The sequence below is a fragment of the Equus przewalskii genome, chromosome 3 (genome assembly GCF_037783145.1).
Source record: "Equus przewalskii isolate Varuska chromosome 3, EquPr2, whole genome shotgun sequence".
Lineage (NCBI taxonomy): Eukaryota > Metazoa > Chordata > Mammalia > Perissodactyla > Equidae > Equus > Equus przewalskii.
The window spans coordinates 77,355,578-77,372,391 of record NC_091833.1 but is presented as its reverse complement, the minus strand read 5'-3'; the positions used below and the strand labels follow the sequence as shown (position 1 = coordinate 77,372,391).

At 40.6% G+C, this 16,814-nt stretch overlaps 1 protein-coding gene across 4 annotated transcripts in view; it reads right to left on the bottom strand.

Annotated features, from left to right (window-relative positions):
* KDR (kinase insert domain receptor) overlaps window positions 1–16,814 on the bottom strand; it is a 43,449-nt gene that overhangs the window by 21,082 nt on the left and 5,553 nt on the right. For all 4 annotated transcript variants that reach the window (XM_008526296.2, XM_070614864.1, XM_070614862.1 and 1 more), the window contains exons 3-15: window positions 15,786–15,982; window positions 12,710–12,840; window positions 12,293–12,461; window positions 11,557–11,696; window positions 10,732–10,909; window positions 9,189–9,303; window positions 8,940–9,103; window positions 6,900–7,056; window positions 5,862–5,985; window positions 5,219–5,327; window positions 4,045–4,386; window positions 1,918–2,064; window positions 1,458–1,589 (exon numbers count right to left, since the gene is read on the bottom strand). In XM_008526296.2, the coding sequence (XP_008524518.2) occupies window positions 1,458–1,589; window positions 1,918–2,064; window positions 4,045–4,386; window positions 5,219–5,327; window positions 5,862–5,985; window positions 6,900–7,056; window positions 8,940–9,103; window positions 9,189–9,303; window positions 10,732–10,909; window positions 11,557–11,696; window positions 12,293–12,461; window positions 12,710–12,840; window positions 15,786–15,982 (2,105 nt within the window). The remainder of the gene's footprint in view (window positions 1–1,457; window positions 1,590–1,917; window positions 2,065–4,044; window positions 4,387–5,218; window positions 5,328–5,861; window positions 5,986–6,899; window positions 7,057–8,939; window positions 9,104–9,188; window positions 9,304–10,731; window positions 10,910–11,556; window positions 11,697–12,292; window positions 12,462–12,709; window positions 12,841–15,785; window positions 15,983–16,814) is intronic.

The window sequence follows — 16,814 nt, the reverse complement described above, 5'->3', positions numbered from 1 at the left end:
AGTGATTAGCAAAGAAGTGATAAGGAAGCAATTGTCACTTAGGGTCTCCCACTGGATAGTGCAAGGAGAATCAAACCCGGCCACAAGCTGTGGGAGTGGCCCCCAGCAGCCTCAAGAAGGCGGAAGGATAGGTAATTAATTAGTTAGCAAAGTAACAGTTAACAGTTGAGAGACAAGCACCAAGGATGCTTGGAAGTAGATTTTGTTTCTCCGGTGGTCCTACTAAAGTAATTCTCTATTCATACATAGAGATTTCAAAGTCCATAAACATAATAAAAAGTTCAACTATTCAATTGTCTATGTAAGTTTGTGTATTAACATTTCCATATTAACATTGGGGAACCAAACAGGAGAACTAAATCTCTCCGTCTCTCTTGGTATTCTCTTGGAGTGAGAAGCAGATATAACCTCTGTGCCAACATTACCTAGTTAGGCATCAGTAACCAGCTGCAGACAGCTAACAGGAGGTGAGGCAGAGCACAGGGGAGAATTCCAAGTCCCTTTAGGACATGTCCGAAAACATGAAGCACTTTGGAAGTGACAAAACCACCATATCACTTGAAATCTTTATTTATTTCACGCACTCGAAATCTTTATTTGCAAGCGCAGTTTATGAAATGGTAATAAGCCTACAGATTTGAAAACATGTCAAGGTATTGACAAGCAATACTTGACAATATAGATTTGACAGATTAAAGACAGTAAAATGCAGCCGTTGAGAGACAAGTTAGGATGGGTTCAGAGAAATCCATCAGTCTCTCCATCTATCACCATCCTTCTTTCTTCCCCTTGCATACCATTCCTCCACCACATAACACGGTTTCATTGTTCCCCTGATGGGTTACTTTTTGAAAAAGACATAGGAATATACTTTTGAAGATAAAATACTCTGTCGCAAATTACCTTTCCCATCTGAGAAAATGCCAGATTTCACATCATTCCTGCATATATACACAAGTTTCCTTTCACATTTATATAAGAACCCCAAATTTTCCAGAGCAGAGATGCAATGGTCTATTGTTCACAAATGAACCTTCATTATCTGTAGTCCAGTGAGAACTACGAACTCTCGTGACTATCCGGACAGCACTGATTCTCAAGATTAGGCAGCAATTCTACTGCTTTTTCCAAATAAATATAGAAGCATCATTTCCCTAACAAGTTAACTGACTCCTTCAAAGAAAGAAAGACTCAGGGAAAGAAGAATGTTCAGCCTGCCTGGCTAAGAATTTTTCCACAATGAGAAATGCAGGCATAGAAAATGGGAAGCAAGCAGAATTAAAATAACATTAATTATGTTTCCTTGTTAAAATAATATATACTTATAGTAGAAAATGTACCAAGTACAAAGAATATGAAAGGTCACCTAGCATCCTCCCACCCACAGTGTATGAGTAGACATAAGACACAAGCTGGTTTTTAAAAACCACCTGATGTGTCTATGGCTTCCCACTGACCTTCTACTATGAAAAATGCCTCCACTTTTGCACACCCCAGCACACTGCACGCCTGGCAGGTGTAGAGGCCTTCATCCTCCTTGCGCACTCGGCGGATAGTTAGGTTCCGGTTCCCATCTTTCAGGACAATGCCTAAGAGAGGAGAAGAATGATTATTTTTATTTAGGATGTGGCCTAGTGGAGTTTTTCAGGAAAAATTTTAAAAATATAAATATTCCCCTTTATCTTGGGCGATTATCTCACTCCAAAGAGTCATATAGGATCAATTGCTGACTCATTACCCCTGGCTTCCATGAGAATTCAACACGCTCTGAATACTCTGATTCTGACTCCATGACATGAGTCAGACCTAAACGTTAATATTGCTTTTTTCTATCTAAAACAAACCAGGAAATAATATGGGTTTTAGATAACATCTCCAGGAAAATCCTGCAACCAAAGACAAACATATTCCATTCACCTGAGTCTTCCACAAGCGTCTCATTATCTTTGAACCACGTAATCTGTGGGTGGGGATTCCCAGATGCTGTGCACGAAACCTCGATGGTTTCACCGATACTTGTCGTCTGATTCTCCAGGTTTCCCATGATCATGGGTGCCATGCGCTCTGTGCACATGAAAAGTAGAGAACAGTGAGTTGTAACTTTTGAAATGGTTTTGTATCAGTAAACTCTTAACCAGTTTAAACTTAGTCAACAATAAATTGTCAATTTACCAAGCGGAAAATGCATAGAGCTTAATGACAGTACTGTTGGTCACTGAGTAAAGTTAAAGGAAACAAATAATTCAGGACAGTTTAGACAGGTTATCGCATCTCTTTGAACATCCATATTTGTGATTCTAGCAGGTAATCACATCACAACGTCAAGGTTCAGTGTCCCCTTTATGGATTTCACCTCTAATCAAATATGGCTTCCCCAGGGGAAACCTTCCCTCCCATGAAAGTGCTAGCCAGTGACACCCTAGAATTCTGCCATGTTTCTCTTGGAAAGTGTGAAACTTCAGTGCAGTTCAACAAACAGAGTGCCTTATATCTATTCGGCACTTTTTACAAAATTTGTTTATACTATTTCTGTTACTATCAATCCAATGCTATTTCCACTAAAACACAAATAAAACAACAACTCCCTAAGGAAAGTCAAAGATTTAAAGGAAATGAGGCCCATGGGAATTTGTTCAAATTTACAAATCATCAAAGCACTTTGGAAATATCTTATCCAAACCAATTGAACATCAGAAGGAATCATGCTGAAAGGATCTGCTTCAACACTCAGCAAAATGAGATTACCTCACCAGTGACCTACACTGGGGTTTAAACAAAGGTACTGGACTCTAGTCTAGTTCTAAGAATATTTTTTGGAAAACAACTTAGGAGTCCTTAGGGAGGCAAACTAGCCCATTGTGAGCACAGAGTTCCTGGGTACGGCAAGGCCAGGAGCCTCCTTCACTTCTCTTTCTGAATCCTTCCACTAGCTTGAAACCAGACCAGCCACCAAGCAGAATAGAAAAAACATGGTCATATATGTGGTGTGATTTGAAGGACCCTAGGGACGACTTCACCCAAAAATATCTCTTTTTTTGACACCTGAGTCTTAACACTAGCAAACTCTGTCCTGGTGTCTGTCTGAAGATATCTCTCAAAATATGTCAAGGCCTCTGAAAATGATATTATTCCTCTAAAACTGGTATAGATTAGTTTCTGGTTAGCTCCCCTCCTAACGGTGAAAAACAGAGAACACATACATCCTAGAAACTGGGAAGGGACGCTAAGGAGAAGAGAAAATGGAGGGAAATGACACAAAGAGAAATTCCCCAAATTTGCCTGATTTTCCCAGAGACAGAGCTGTGGCTACACAGCTTTTGTGCAAGGCACAAGGTTAGATGAAGTGTAGAGTGGCTCCAGGAGGAATTTACAAGGCTATGTGCTCACTAAAATTATCATCCCGTTGACCTTGAGCTATGCTGGACCACATGGGACAAAGCAGAGGTACAGGCATTGACTGCAGCACCCTCCCAAGGGCTCTCATAGGTCCTTGACAACGCCATCATCACATTCCTCGTGCAGCACGTCTCTTATTGAGCAGCTAGTATGTGCCACTACGTTCTATGACTGGAGCTCAGCAAGGAGTAAAACAGAAAACATTTCTTGTCTTCATGGACATGGAGAGCTCACTGTGCTACGACTGCCCAATGGCAGGCTGAGTTTTCATCCTGTCCACCTATTCACCACTGGGAACTTCTGGCACCCCCCTAGCTCAGAGTAGGCATTCCACAAACATGGGTCTACTTAAATAAATGAATGCCCAAGAATAAGGCAGAAATTTCCCTGGTTCACGCTAATCCCTTGCAGACACTAGTGAGTTACCCCACCATCGGCGTTGAAAAGAACCATGTTATTTTCTCTTTTAAATACATCACTTCACCATTGTTAGCTTCTCTCTGCCTTAAGGACTTTCAATGAATACGGACAGTGTGTACCAGTCTACTTCATTAGCTTCTGGAGGACAGTAATCTTCACACAGCACCTGAAAGCACTACATTTAAGACCTTCCGACTGCCTCTGGAGGATCCAGAGTTGCCTCCCTACCTAGGACTGTGAGCTGCCTGACCACACAATGCCTTTTCTTGGTCTTCCTGTCCTGAGCAAAGCAGATGTAGTCTCCTTGGTCCTGCAAGGAAGCATTCTGGAGCTCCAGGATCAAAATGTCATTGGTGCCATTAGAGAACATGACGGCATTCATTTTCCAAAGAGCATCCAAGTTCTTGCAAACAGGCGTGGGCACCTCCCCCGCATGGATCGGCAGAGCTTGTGGGCCAAGCTTGTACCATGTGACATTCTCAAAGGTAGTTCTGTCTGCAGTGCACCACAAAGACACATTCTCCTGCTCAGTTGGCTGGGTGTCAGGTTGCAGAGTGATTTCAGGACCCCCTGAAATGTAAAACCCATGGTTATCAGGAATGATTTAACTCGGGCAGCACGCTATTGTCTTCTTGTTGTCTTCAGACACTGACATAAGGCACCAAGAGAAGCTATGCTCTACAATCTTAGATGATGTAATATAAGACAACAACCAAACTAGACAATTCAGGTCCTAAAATAAATTATTTTGCCAAAACGTATTATTTGGAAATGTAAATGAATTCTTCAGATATTTATCAAATCACTACTTCAAGCTCTTAATACAGTTTTTAAGATTAAAAAAAAATCAAAAAATATCTAAAGCAGAATATCTAATCATAACATGAAATTTTTAAGATTAGTTCCTCATTAACACATAACACTCAATGCCATTAAAGCTATATTTATTACAATGAATTAGCCCAGTGTGAAATATTTTATCTAGTCCAGTCAGCTAAAGCTTAGCTGTAGATCTAAGATGAATAGACAAAATCAACAGCATTGGGAGGGCATGGCTCCTACGTCGTTACAATTGCCTCCAGAAAACCCAGCCTTGTCAACTGCTCAGCAGCAAACCCACCAATATTGATTGAAGCCCAAGATGCCAAGCACTGTGCTAGACTCTGATGATGCAGACATAAGTATGATGCAGGACTTGCAGTTAAAAAGCATGTGGGAAGCCACACTTTCTCCAGTGAAGTCAGATGGACTGACTTCACATGAGCCCAGGAACTACCTGAGGAGATTTAATTGATGACCAATTACCAATCCAAATGCTCTTCCTAAATGCCACGCCACTCACAGGAATTGCAAGGACTACAAAGTATTAGAGAGTTTAGCACCCAGCTGCGAGAGTACTCACTGGTCACGTGGAAGGAGATAACCCTCTCTCCTCTCCCGGCTTTGTTGACTGCCTCACATTTGTACAAAGCTGACACATTTGCCGCTTGGATGACAAGGGTACTTACAGTCTGTGAAAAAAACAAATCCCAGGCCATCAACAATAGAGGCTGTGTTTATGCCCATGCACGCAGGGTGAAATTAAGCAACCTCCACAACTGCCACGACCTCCCCACTCCATTCACACCACTGCACTGACCCCCTCAAAGCCAGGCACTTATAATTATGCTGGTACAGTTCACACATTGTACAAAACGGGCTTTGGAAACCATGAAGTAAATAATGTGTTTTAACACAATATTACATACATTGTCCCATTTTCTTGTTTATAAGATCAGAATCATCTGACAACAAATGTATAGATTTAACGAGATACGTGCTTCAGTTTCCTCTGATAAATTATTAATAAGTCACTGGTGCCTCCAAAAGTCAATGGTGTTTTCAAACTGACTTAATGCGCTAGTATTTTATCATTCGATTCAACTGATTATCAATCTCCAATATTCCTCACATACTATTGCACCATGCTTCCACTCCATCCATCCATTCTTCCATAAAAGAGAAAGAGAGAGAGAGATTTCCATATTAAAGAACTTCAAACTCACTTTGTTTTTTCCTTCAATTAGGGCAAATTGATTTTTGTTGACTTCAATTTTATTTCCTCCCTGGAAGTCCTCCACATTTCTCCATTCTTTACAAGTGTATGGGTTTGTCATTAAGGCAGCTTGGCTATAAAAAAGAGATAACAGATCATGTTAGGATTCTATTTTTCTTTAATTCAAATCAATAGGAAGGAAAGGAGTCAGACTTTGATTATTCTGTTCTTAGAAATAACTTTCAGTGCATCCTACCACTTTACAAGACTTGGCGCCAATTAAAAATAGGCCTCAGCAATGAAGGAAAAGGTTCTAGGTAGATTCATTCAGGATACAGGAGGGAAGCAGCTATTCTGGGAACAAACCTCCATTCATAAATTGGATCGACAAGACAATTCAAGTTAATTTAGTTCAAAGGAAGGCAAGGAAACTAAGAAGCCATTGGGCTTCTAAAAGTAATCTCTCCGGGACTGTGGCCTTTGTATAGGAAATGGTCAGCATCTGAGGAAGAAACCAGTAGTGGTCATCTCAAAAACAACAACAGGAAGTGAAGTGCTTAGGGTGGTGGTGGGTGGCTTGTTGTTGTTTTTTTTTCCTAAGGATGTCTGGACTTGTGTTAGAACCTGATAAGCCGGGCCTGAGACTCCAAGGGCTGTGGCAAGGTCTATCGCTCCCTCGCATCCATCAGCACTTCCTCTGAGATGGACTTCTCACAGATAAGGAGAGTGTGCTATTCACCAGTTGATTGGGATAAAGAGGAAAACCAAAGACTGGCAATTAGCAAACTGAGCAAAGAACCTGCATCTGGAGAGGTATACATCAGGGCTAACCTAAGAAGAGACAGCTAGCTAATCTCAAAGTGAGATACCCTAAGGAAAGATATCTCTTAAAACATAAGAGACAGAGAAAGATGGAAGGAGATTAAGAGTACCACTTGAAGGATAACTTTCTTAGGAATAGTCTTCTCAGCTTAGAGTGGAGTCATATCATAGCTTGGCTATAAGAAATGCAAAATGGCAGGCAAAAAGAGGGCATGGCCCTACTCACGTGGGCTTGTAGGTGCACTCTTCCTCCAGCTGCCAATACCAGTGGATGTGATGCGGGGGAGGCACGGCATAGACCGTGCACGTCAGTGTCTGAGTGATGCCGTACTGGTAAGAGTCCACAGGAGAGATCAGCGATTTCTCACCAATCTGGGGTGGGACTGGAGATGGGACAAACAACATTTAAATTGTCAATCAGCTTCAAGGAATGGAAAGTAGAAGTTTTCAGCAACTGAAGCCTACATCTTTCTAAGAATATAATTTTGCCCCCATTTGCTTTTTCAAAGAACATCTAGACTTGGAAGCGGAAGACCTGATTTCTAGCGATACTCATAACAATAATAATAAATTAATAAGCTGAGTGATTTTGTGCAAGTCTCGCCACCCTGTGCCTCGGTTTTTCTCATGTATGTTATAGGGCTAGCTCTTCTTGTCCTCCCAATCTCACGAGAACAGGGCAAGGCTCTAGACAGAAAATAGTTGTGAATAATACAGTGAATACATTTGTTATAAGTGCTTTAGATTGATTAACTAATTTAATCCTCACAACCACCATCATTGTCCTCCACAGGACAAATGAACGTAGGAAAGTTAAATGACTTGCCCAAGGTCACCCACCTCTCCTTCTCCTCTGTCTCCCTCTTTTTCTTCTTCTTCCCCTTCCTTCCTTTCTTATCTTCTTCCCTCTTTTTCCCTCCTTCTCTCCCTTTTTTCTTTCTTTCTTTGTGGCCCCAAAGTCATTAATGCAAAACTATTTTCTCATCACTATCAACCTAAGGCTTCAGACTATGCTTTCAAACGACTTCTTTTTTATGTTTGTTTTATATAGCAGGACAAATGCTAGGGTGAATCAAATGTTTCGTGACTTCCTGGATTGATGAGATGGGGTTATTCACTGTCCATTCTTACAGCTTTATTTCTTGTTCATTTCCTTCTCCAGACCCCACGTATCAGCTTTCCAGCTTCTCTCCCCTCCTCAACCTCCTACTCCTGAGAACTTCTGAGTGAACTTTCTGTAACCTGTTGTCTTTAAGATACTCCCTGAAGCTGATTTCCCAGCAAAGAAATGAAGCCAAGTCCAGCAGACATACAGAGCAGTGACAGGACATATGAGGAAGCACCTTAATATGTCACAGTGAAGATCCTGAAGTTTTAATATGCCATGCCAGTAGGGAGAACAAAGAATTATGACAGAGAAGCATTTCACAAACTATGTTTGGAGCAAGATATTAATGAATTTACTGGGGGAAAAAGGGAGGGGTGCTCTGGTCAAATAAGTTTGTTAAACCTTGAATACTCTATGTCTCTCCTCATGGACCATGGCAATATACATCAGCATATTAAAAGTCCTGAGAAGTCCTGTAATAAAGACACTATTTTACATCAACTTAGCACCTCCCACACTTACTTGACCATGACACCCTTCCCCCGCAAACCTGTCCAGAACACTTATTTGTATCTTTCAGTTGGAGAAAACAAAGTTCAACTCATCCTTAAATATCTTAACTTTACAACCTCAGAGTCAGATCCTAGACTTCTGTTTAAAACAATAAAAATTTAAAACTTCCAACCAAGTCAACAGTGCCAACCTGCAAAAACCTTCTGAGCTGGAATCCGCCTGTGCATCACTGATGACATCAACTACAAAGTCAAACTAGAAGCTTCCACAAAATTCAAGAAGAGGCTTACACATTTGCATACCTGGTGCACCATTCCATGAGCCAGGAGCAAAGGCTTAAGCTCGACAGCTGTCCCCCCAGCTCTCTTATTTCACGGCATTTGGCCATCGAGTGTACTACCCACTGTAATCTTGCATTTGACCACCAAACAGCTCATTTACATGGCCCCTTAAGCAAACACGCTCAGAGCACACTGTCCTACAGCTCATTTCAACTCCACCACTCTGGATCATTTTATACATGGGGGCCCACTCATGATGTGGGTGAAGCAGCAGGGGACAGACGAACGGTGGCCTGGCTGTTTAGGCATAATCCTACTCTTCATAATAGATTTTGGGCAGAGAAGGAAAACCGAATGGACTCACCATTCACGACCAGAGATACCACGTGGCTCTGTTTCTCCTTTGAGATGGGATTGGTGAGGATGACAGTGTAATTTCCTGTATCTTTCTCACTCACTTCCATAATAGTCAGTACATGCCCCACTTTAATTGTGTGATTGGACTCAATGGGTCTTCCATTTTTATACCTATGAAAAAAGTCCCAGGAATTAGTACCATCTAAGGATTTGCTCCCATGTGGAAAAATGCTTTGCATTTATTTCCAATAGTCACCATTTTATTTCAGGGGGAGGGTAACCAAGGCACTTCACAGGGACTCTGACATGGTCTCCCACTGTAGCTTCCACCGAAGATTCCATGCCACTGCCAAAAGCAACAAAAGGTTTTTCTGGAAAAAAAAATAAAAATAATTATTCTCATAAATGTCAACTTATTACGAATGGTGGTTTGGTTTAGATTTTCATTTCAAGTGAAGAGTCAAAGATTTTGGGGTTCTGAATTGCTGCAGTTCAAGATCCCCCATGCCATCTCTCTATAGACCACATTCCATCTTCTCCCACACCTCCAGGCTTCAAGCTTGCTTTCCTCCCACCCCCATGCACTCTGCAAGCCTACTGACTGTTCAAGCCTCAATTCAAGCATCTGCTCCTCTGTAAAGCTTTCTCTAAGTCCCCCAGGGACCCTTGGGTGTTCCTTCCCCTCTGCTCCCATGACACCCTATACACACTCCCCCATGTGTCCCCTGACTCAGTCCTCAGCCCTCTTCTCTTTATCCATACCTTTCTCTAGCTGTAGACACAAAGTACTATTCATACTCCTCCTAAATTTCTATCTCCTGCCCTGACTTCTCTGGGTTCCAGGTTTATATACTAAATATCTCCACTTGGATGTTTAATGGGCATCTCTGAATGAACATGTCCAACGCTGTTTCCCCAAATCTTACTCCCCTCTCAATCTTCCTTATCTTAGTAAATAACACCACCATGCACTCAGTTGTTTATGCTAAAAAGTCAAAAGTCATCTTCCATTCTTTTCCTCTTACACCCCATAGCCTATGACTCAATAGGCAGATCCTATTAGCTCTACCTTCAAAAATACATACAGAATCAAATCACTTCTCACTACCTCCACCTCTGCCATTCTTGTCCAAGCCACCCGCCACCTCTCACCTGATCACTGCCATTAGCCTCCTGACTGGTCTCTCTACTCTGTCCTTACTTCTCTAACGTATTCCACATAAAAGACACAGTAATCCTATAAAAACATAAGCCAGAGCATGTCTCCCTCTGTTCAAACCCTTCTCTGCATTCCATATTATAAAATCCAAAATCCTCACCAAGGCCTGTAAGTAGAGTGTCATATAAATTATCATCTAAACTGAGACATTTATGTGAGTGAAAAAGAATAAATGATAAATTAAGCTATTTGCTCAAAGCCCCACAGAAAGTAATTCGATCCAGGCTTCCCCAATTGCAAAGTCTATGCTTATTCAAGTAGGACTCTCAACCTTGCAACAAAATGAAAATTTAAAAACCATCTTAGATAATAACACTCTGCTTACTATTTTAATAATAATAATAGCAGCAACAACTACAGCAAGGAATATTTAGTGAGCACTTGCTCTATCAGCTCATCTCATCGTTAAAGTTGGGATTTGAACCCAGGCTGTGCTCTTGACCTCTAGTTAATGTGGCCTAGCAAGAGCTCAAAAATATCTTCTGAATGAACATAATAGGAATCACTAACTGATCTAAATGTATTTAAATTCCCTCACCTTCCAAGGCAGAGCACCATTCCAAAGGAGACCTTAGCTTACCATGGATCCTGACGAACGTGCTGTTCTTCTTGGTCATCAGCCCACTGGAAGCCGCACAGGTGTACATCCCGTGGTCACTCCGGGTTACAGCATCTATAGTCAAGGTGCTCAAAAACTTCTTCATCTCACTCCCTGACTGGGTTTTCAGGTCCCGATTTACAAGCTTCTTATGCTGATGCTGAAAAAGAGTTTACTCCAGCATAGTTCACCCAGTAGCACAACATGACCCAGGAGCTTCTAGATATCCACAAAATCAAGTCTCGGCCCTCGATGAACACTATTTCATGCTAAGAATAGGGTCTTCACAACTTTTAACATATGTAGACAATAAGTATATTTGATTTCAGGAGAAAAAAATGGAACCAATTGAATTAGGACTTTTAAAACCTCACATAGTGGGAATGAGACGGATATGAACCACAAGACAGTAAGCAAATAGGACCACTGTTTGAGGAGAAGTGTGTCTCATGCCACCTCTTGAAAAGAAATTTTCTTAAAGGGAAAACAGATCAAAGACTTTGGAGAAAAGAGAAATAACGCAACCTGGAAAGATGAAATCACCATGAGAAAAATAATCTTCACAGGCTGATTATAGCAGAGTGGGACAGAGTTCTTGGCATTGCGTCTTTTTTTCCACAGGTGCTGTATGCTCTGCAATTTTCTTGAAGTGTGTGTGTGTGTGTGTGTGTGTGTGTGTGTGTGTGTGTGTGTGTTAAGGCTCTTACATTTTATCTGGCCAGAGAGGCCGCTATCTCTCTCAAGCAAACTCCATTGGGGCTTATTATCAAAGTATTTGGAGGTCTGGCTTTGAATTGTTAGTGTTACCTTCAAAGAAGGGTATTCCCAGTTGAAGTCAATCCCTACATTTAGTTCAGTCCTTGCTGTACAATTTAAGACAAGCTTCTCTCCAACAGACAACTCGATTTCATGAGGGGGGCTCAGAACCACATCATAAATTCTGTACCCTGGAGCAAGTAAAATGAAAACCAGAAAGTGAGAGGGAAAACAAATGTATAACTTGGCACAAATTTTTTTTTGAAAATGATGCAACTTTAAAATGTGCCACATCATTTTTCCCTGAGGGCCTCTCCAAATCTTGGTAACTCCCAGAAAAATGGCCTACAAAGATTTACAAAGCAGACTTGCAGAGATCTCAAAGATGTTATAGCCCAGCGGATAAAAAAGTAGTAAAATTTGAGCAGTCAATAATCAATGGGGCCAACTTTAGTAAAATGCTGTACTTTCCATACAATAGGTACAATTGAAAGAATTGATGCCAGGCATCCATGCTCTGAACATTGAATTTTCCACAAAATATGCTCCAGTTAATAGCATTCTTTTTCATTCTTGGTCTTGGCAAGAAAAGAGAAAACTTTGATTGCACACAGGCTTTTTGGTAGGGAGAATAGATGTAAGGAATTACCTAACACCATATCTTGAATGAATATATTTTTCAATATTCCCTGTCCTTCACACTACACCTTCATCTCCAAGATCTTAATACAGGAAGCCAATCTTCATCGTCTGGTATTAATGATAAGGAAAAGAACTGTCCTCTTACCTACAACCACAACTATGTACATAATAGACTGGTAAGTTTCATCATTAATTTTTGCTTCACAGAAGACCATGCCGGCATAGCTGATCATGTAGCTGGGAATCGTGAAGCCTTTCTTGCTGTCCCAGGAAATTCTGTTACCATCAGGAACAAACCTCTTTTCTGGATACCTCTGGGTAGTAAAAAGAAATATCAAATATTTAATCAAGCGCTCTCCAAAGTGGAAACCATGTCAGATAATCACTAAAGAATTCATCTTATTTTTAAGAATACAAATTGGTTTTATTTATTGTCATCTTGGCCTTTCCTAAAGGATCTTTGAAACTCACTGCTGATATTATATGATAAACAGGCTTCCCATCTTAATATTAGCTTGAAATTATAAAAACCTAAGAGATGACGGAAGAAGATGTAACTTACTGCACAGAGTGACACATTGAGGTTTGAAATGGACCCAAGACATGGAATCACCACAGTTTTGTTTTTGTTCTCGGTGATGTACACCACTCCATGCTGGTCACTGACAGAAGCAATAAATGGAGATCTATAATCTAGAAGAAAATGTAATTCCATTAGTTATTGGCATTTACTAGAAAAGTTGGTCATTTTTCAGGTTCACAAACTCTAAACAGAGAAGAAAATGATTGGGAACGACATCTCACACTAGGCAAAGGCATCCACAGGTTAGTCTGCAGGTAGATATTTGGCTCCTAGGACATGTGACAGGAGGGGTGTGTGTGTGTGTGTCTGTGTATGAAAAATCTGAAAGAAAACTCCCAAAATGAGAGTGACTCCTTTCACAAGAATCATCAAGCAGAGTATAGTTTATAGGTTCCACATTTAAACAGATTGATCATTAGAATATTTTTCAAAATGAAGGAGCATACTTTTTCATTTTTCATATACACTTTCATACGTACATATACATTTTTCATATATGCTATACATTTTTCATATACATAAGCTTTAAGAAATTTAAATTTAATTCTGTACACTTTACCTACTAAGTTTTATTGATGTTAAAAAAATTCATATTCTCTTTCTTTACAAAAATAATGTAAATGCCATGAAAATGAATTAATGGATCCCAAAGGATCTTTACAATAAACTAGAAATAGCTAACAATTTTTTAATTCAATTATTCAAGAAAAAGTTTTCTGTGGGTATTTTAAGATTGTAAAGACTAGATATAAGATTCTTTATAAAATAATGTTTCACAGTTATTGCATTAGTTTAAGATTCAGCAGTCTTTATTACCTTCAGTAACAAAAACTTGAAAAGCCGTGATGGCAAAGAGTGAGAAGAAAACGAAAGAGATTTTTAAAGTCATTCAAACATTGTTCCTCCAATGTTAATACACTGCTGGGAAAAGACTCCATTTCCCAGAGAGAGAGCTGATGTGGTGTGAAGTCATGCTTGAAATCTCAGAGAGAGAACGGTTCACACTGCTCTGCCCAACACACCTGATCAAGCATTTTCAGAGCTCTTCGGGATGGTTGGTCCAAGAGAAGAAAGAGTTAATTAAACCAAAGGGGAGACAGGCAGCTAATTCCCTGCCACAGCAGAAGTTTGATTTCCTTCCCAGCTGGAAAGCACAGAAAGGCAGCCAACCCAGCCCACCACATGCCATAGCCATTATCTTACAGGCCGAGACCCACTTCCTGGCTCCATCCATTGCTGGAGGGAATGGGGTCAGAAGACTAAGGAAGTAAGGTGGGGACCAGAGAGGACATTAAAGGGTTGTCCACAGGGAATACTTCAGTGTTTTCTTTCCCATTGTTAAAAGCTTCATGACCAAAATCTTGGACAGCTTTACTCCTAGAACATTAGGTTTAGACAGGAAGCAGAATTTGATGGTATACCCAAACGGGTAGTGTACAAATAAACAGAGCTAGGGATCGGACTTCTTAATACTACCTATCTTTCATCCACATGCTGTGAAATATTACATAGCTTGCTTACAGAGCAAGATTTGGAAGCTAAATTAACCCCTTGACGTAAGACCAACGCTATTCAGTAAATCAATTCTATTTCAGTATCTCCAAAAAAGGAAATAAACAAAAGAAACCCAAACAACCACCCATCCTCTCAAAATAAAATATTTACTGTAACTCATGAAATGAATTTTCAAATGTCTCCAGGTTTCCTGACTTGGGGAGAAGGAAATAACGAGACATTATGGGAGAGGTTCATCTTGTAGTACTTCCAGACAGGCCTAAGGCAGGAAATCCTTGCAATCTTCTGAGAAAGCCTGATCTCCCAAGACTGCCAGATCAAAAGGAGCCAGCAATTCTCAAAGATCTGAGCCTTGTCTCTTTCAAATTCTGCAGAAGGGAGGAGGAGGACACAGAATCCTCTTGCGGATTGTGCTTACCCTGGGCAAAATAATTCTCGAACATTGTGCAATCCAGGAGTGACATACATTATTTTGACATGGCCTCCTCTTTTCATTGCACTGACCATACTGCGCTATTGAAACGTAAATGGAGATATGCAAGTGTGTTTCCATAAGCTGACGAGATTCCTGCTCTGTAAAAGATGCCTCTAGACAAAAGTCTAAGCCATCTTCACCTGCCTCAAATCCTCTGGGATGTAAAACGGTATATAAATGTATAAATAAAATGTCTAAAAAGCTCATCTTTGCTGAAAAGAAAAATATTTAGTATATCCAAGCAAAATACCATGCAACACTTAGAATCCCCAAAATAATATTATAGGTATCTCAGTTAAGGCAGGTTTTCCACAGGAAAATTAAGGTAGTGTAAGATTTTCAAACACAAAAGAAAGAATAATTCATATTATAAATACTAAATACATGTAACATTGTATTTTATCCTACATAGATGTTAAATTGGCCTCCATGGTGTCAATCCCAAATGGCAAACTCTAGAAAGATGTGGCATATTCATGCAAGATTTCAGACCACACGAGTAAAGGAAAGAAACATTGTTCTCGAAAGGTACTTTTAGGCAGTGTCTTCATTTGCATAAAAGTCTGGGAATTGTTTTTTATAAAGTACAAGTGGGAAAAGAAAAGTTCCTATGTACAAGCAAGCTCCAGAGCCCTGGCTGTTTCCCTGTGCATTCTTGAGAAAATCTCCCACTCTGCTGTAGATAACCTCTCTCTCCAGAGAAACCTCGCCATAATTCATCCCCGAATCTTCCTTTTCAAGGATTTCAGGGTTTTTTCTTAGACAGCAGAAGGCTTTTTACAAGTCTCCATAGCCAATTGTGAATACAGATTTTCCCTTAGAAACAAAGATGAGAACCAAACTAACTGGGCAAAAGGGATAAAACAGACCCCACGCCGCAGCGCAAATCCACGAGTCTTACTCTCAGAGGAAGCCTCGGGAGGGAAGAATTTTGTATATTCCTGTTGGCAAACGGCGTTTTGAGCAAGGCTTCTGTTATACACGATTCTCCTTTGCATCTATTGTGTTTTATAACCGGTAAATCAACATGGGAAGTGAATCCCACTTACCCACTTACCCACTTACCCTGAACGTAGACATAAACCACCGAGGCTGTGTCAGTGTCCCGGTAGAAGCACTTGTAGGCTCCAGTGTCATTTCCGATCACTTTTGGGATTGTGAGCGTCTTACAGAAGACGCCATCACTACACTCAGTCACCTCCACTCTTTTCTCAGAGCCACTCTGAGTGTTGGGCCAGAGCCAGTCCAAGTCCCTCTGTCCCCTGAAAAAGTAATTCCAGGGAAGTATTAATGAGAAATGCCACACTGTTTCTACATAGAAACACACTATTTCTACAAAAACAGAAGGTTTAGTTCTCAAATTTAAATAAACTCAACAGACAGGTTCAAAGTCTTCCACCAACAATGACAGGTTGGATCCACAAACGACAAAAAGGCATAGACTTGCCTGCAGAACTCACTTGTAAGGATTCCTGAGTTTTCTATTAATTAACTCATTCATTCAACAAATATACACCGAGCATGTGCTGTGTGCCAAATGTTGTTAAAGACTGGAGACACAGCAGTGAGCAAATGAGACAAATGTCAATCCCTGATGGAACCTGGGTCTAGTTGGAGGAGAGAGGCAGTAAAAAAGTAAGTAAGTAACTTCAATGAAGGGGAAATTTTTAAAAAGTAAGTAACATGAATGGCAGCAGAGGGTTGTCTGATACAGCGCTGGACGACGAAAGGAGGGTGCAAAAGGCAGGGTTCCGCTGCTGTTCATAGCGTCACTAGGAGTCAGAATCGACTTGATGGCACTAAGAACAACAAAGTAAAATGTATCGTATAAAAGGTACTATGGAGAAAACATAGAAGATGCAAAGAAAAGAGTGAAGAGTTTGAAGGGAGGGGGCTTGATGAAGCGGGCTACGTGAATATCAAGAGGAACAGTGTTGCAGGCAAAGGGAACAGTGTATGTAAAGGCCTTGGGTTAGTTGCATCTCTGGAGTATTATGGGAATGGCCAGATAAGAGTAGGCAAGTGGGACAGTAAGAAGTTAGGTGATTAGGAAGAAGGGGTGCAACTGTCTCAGAGCCTTGTCGGGCCTCGTAA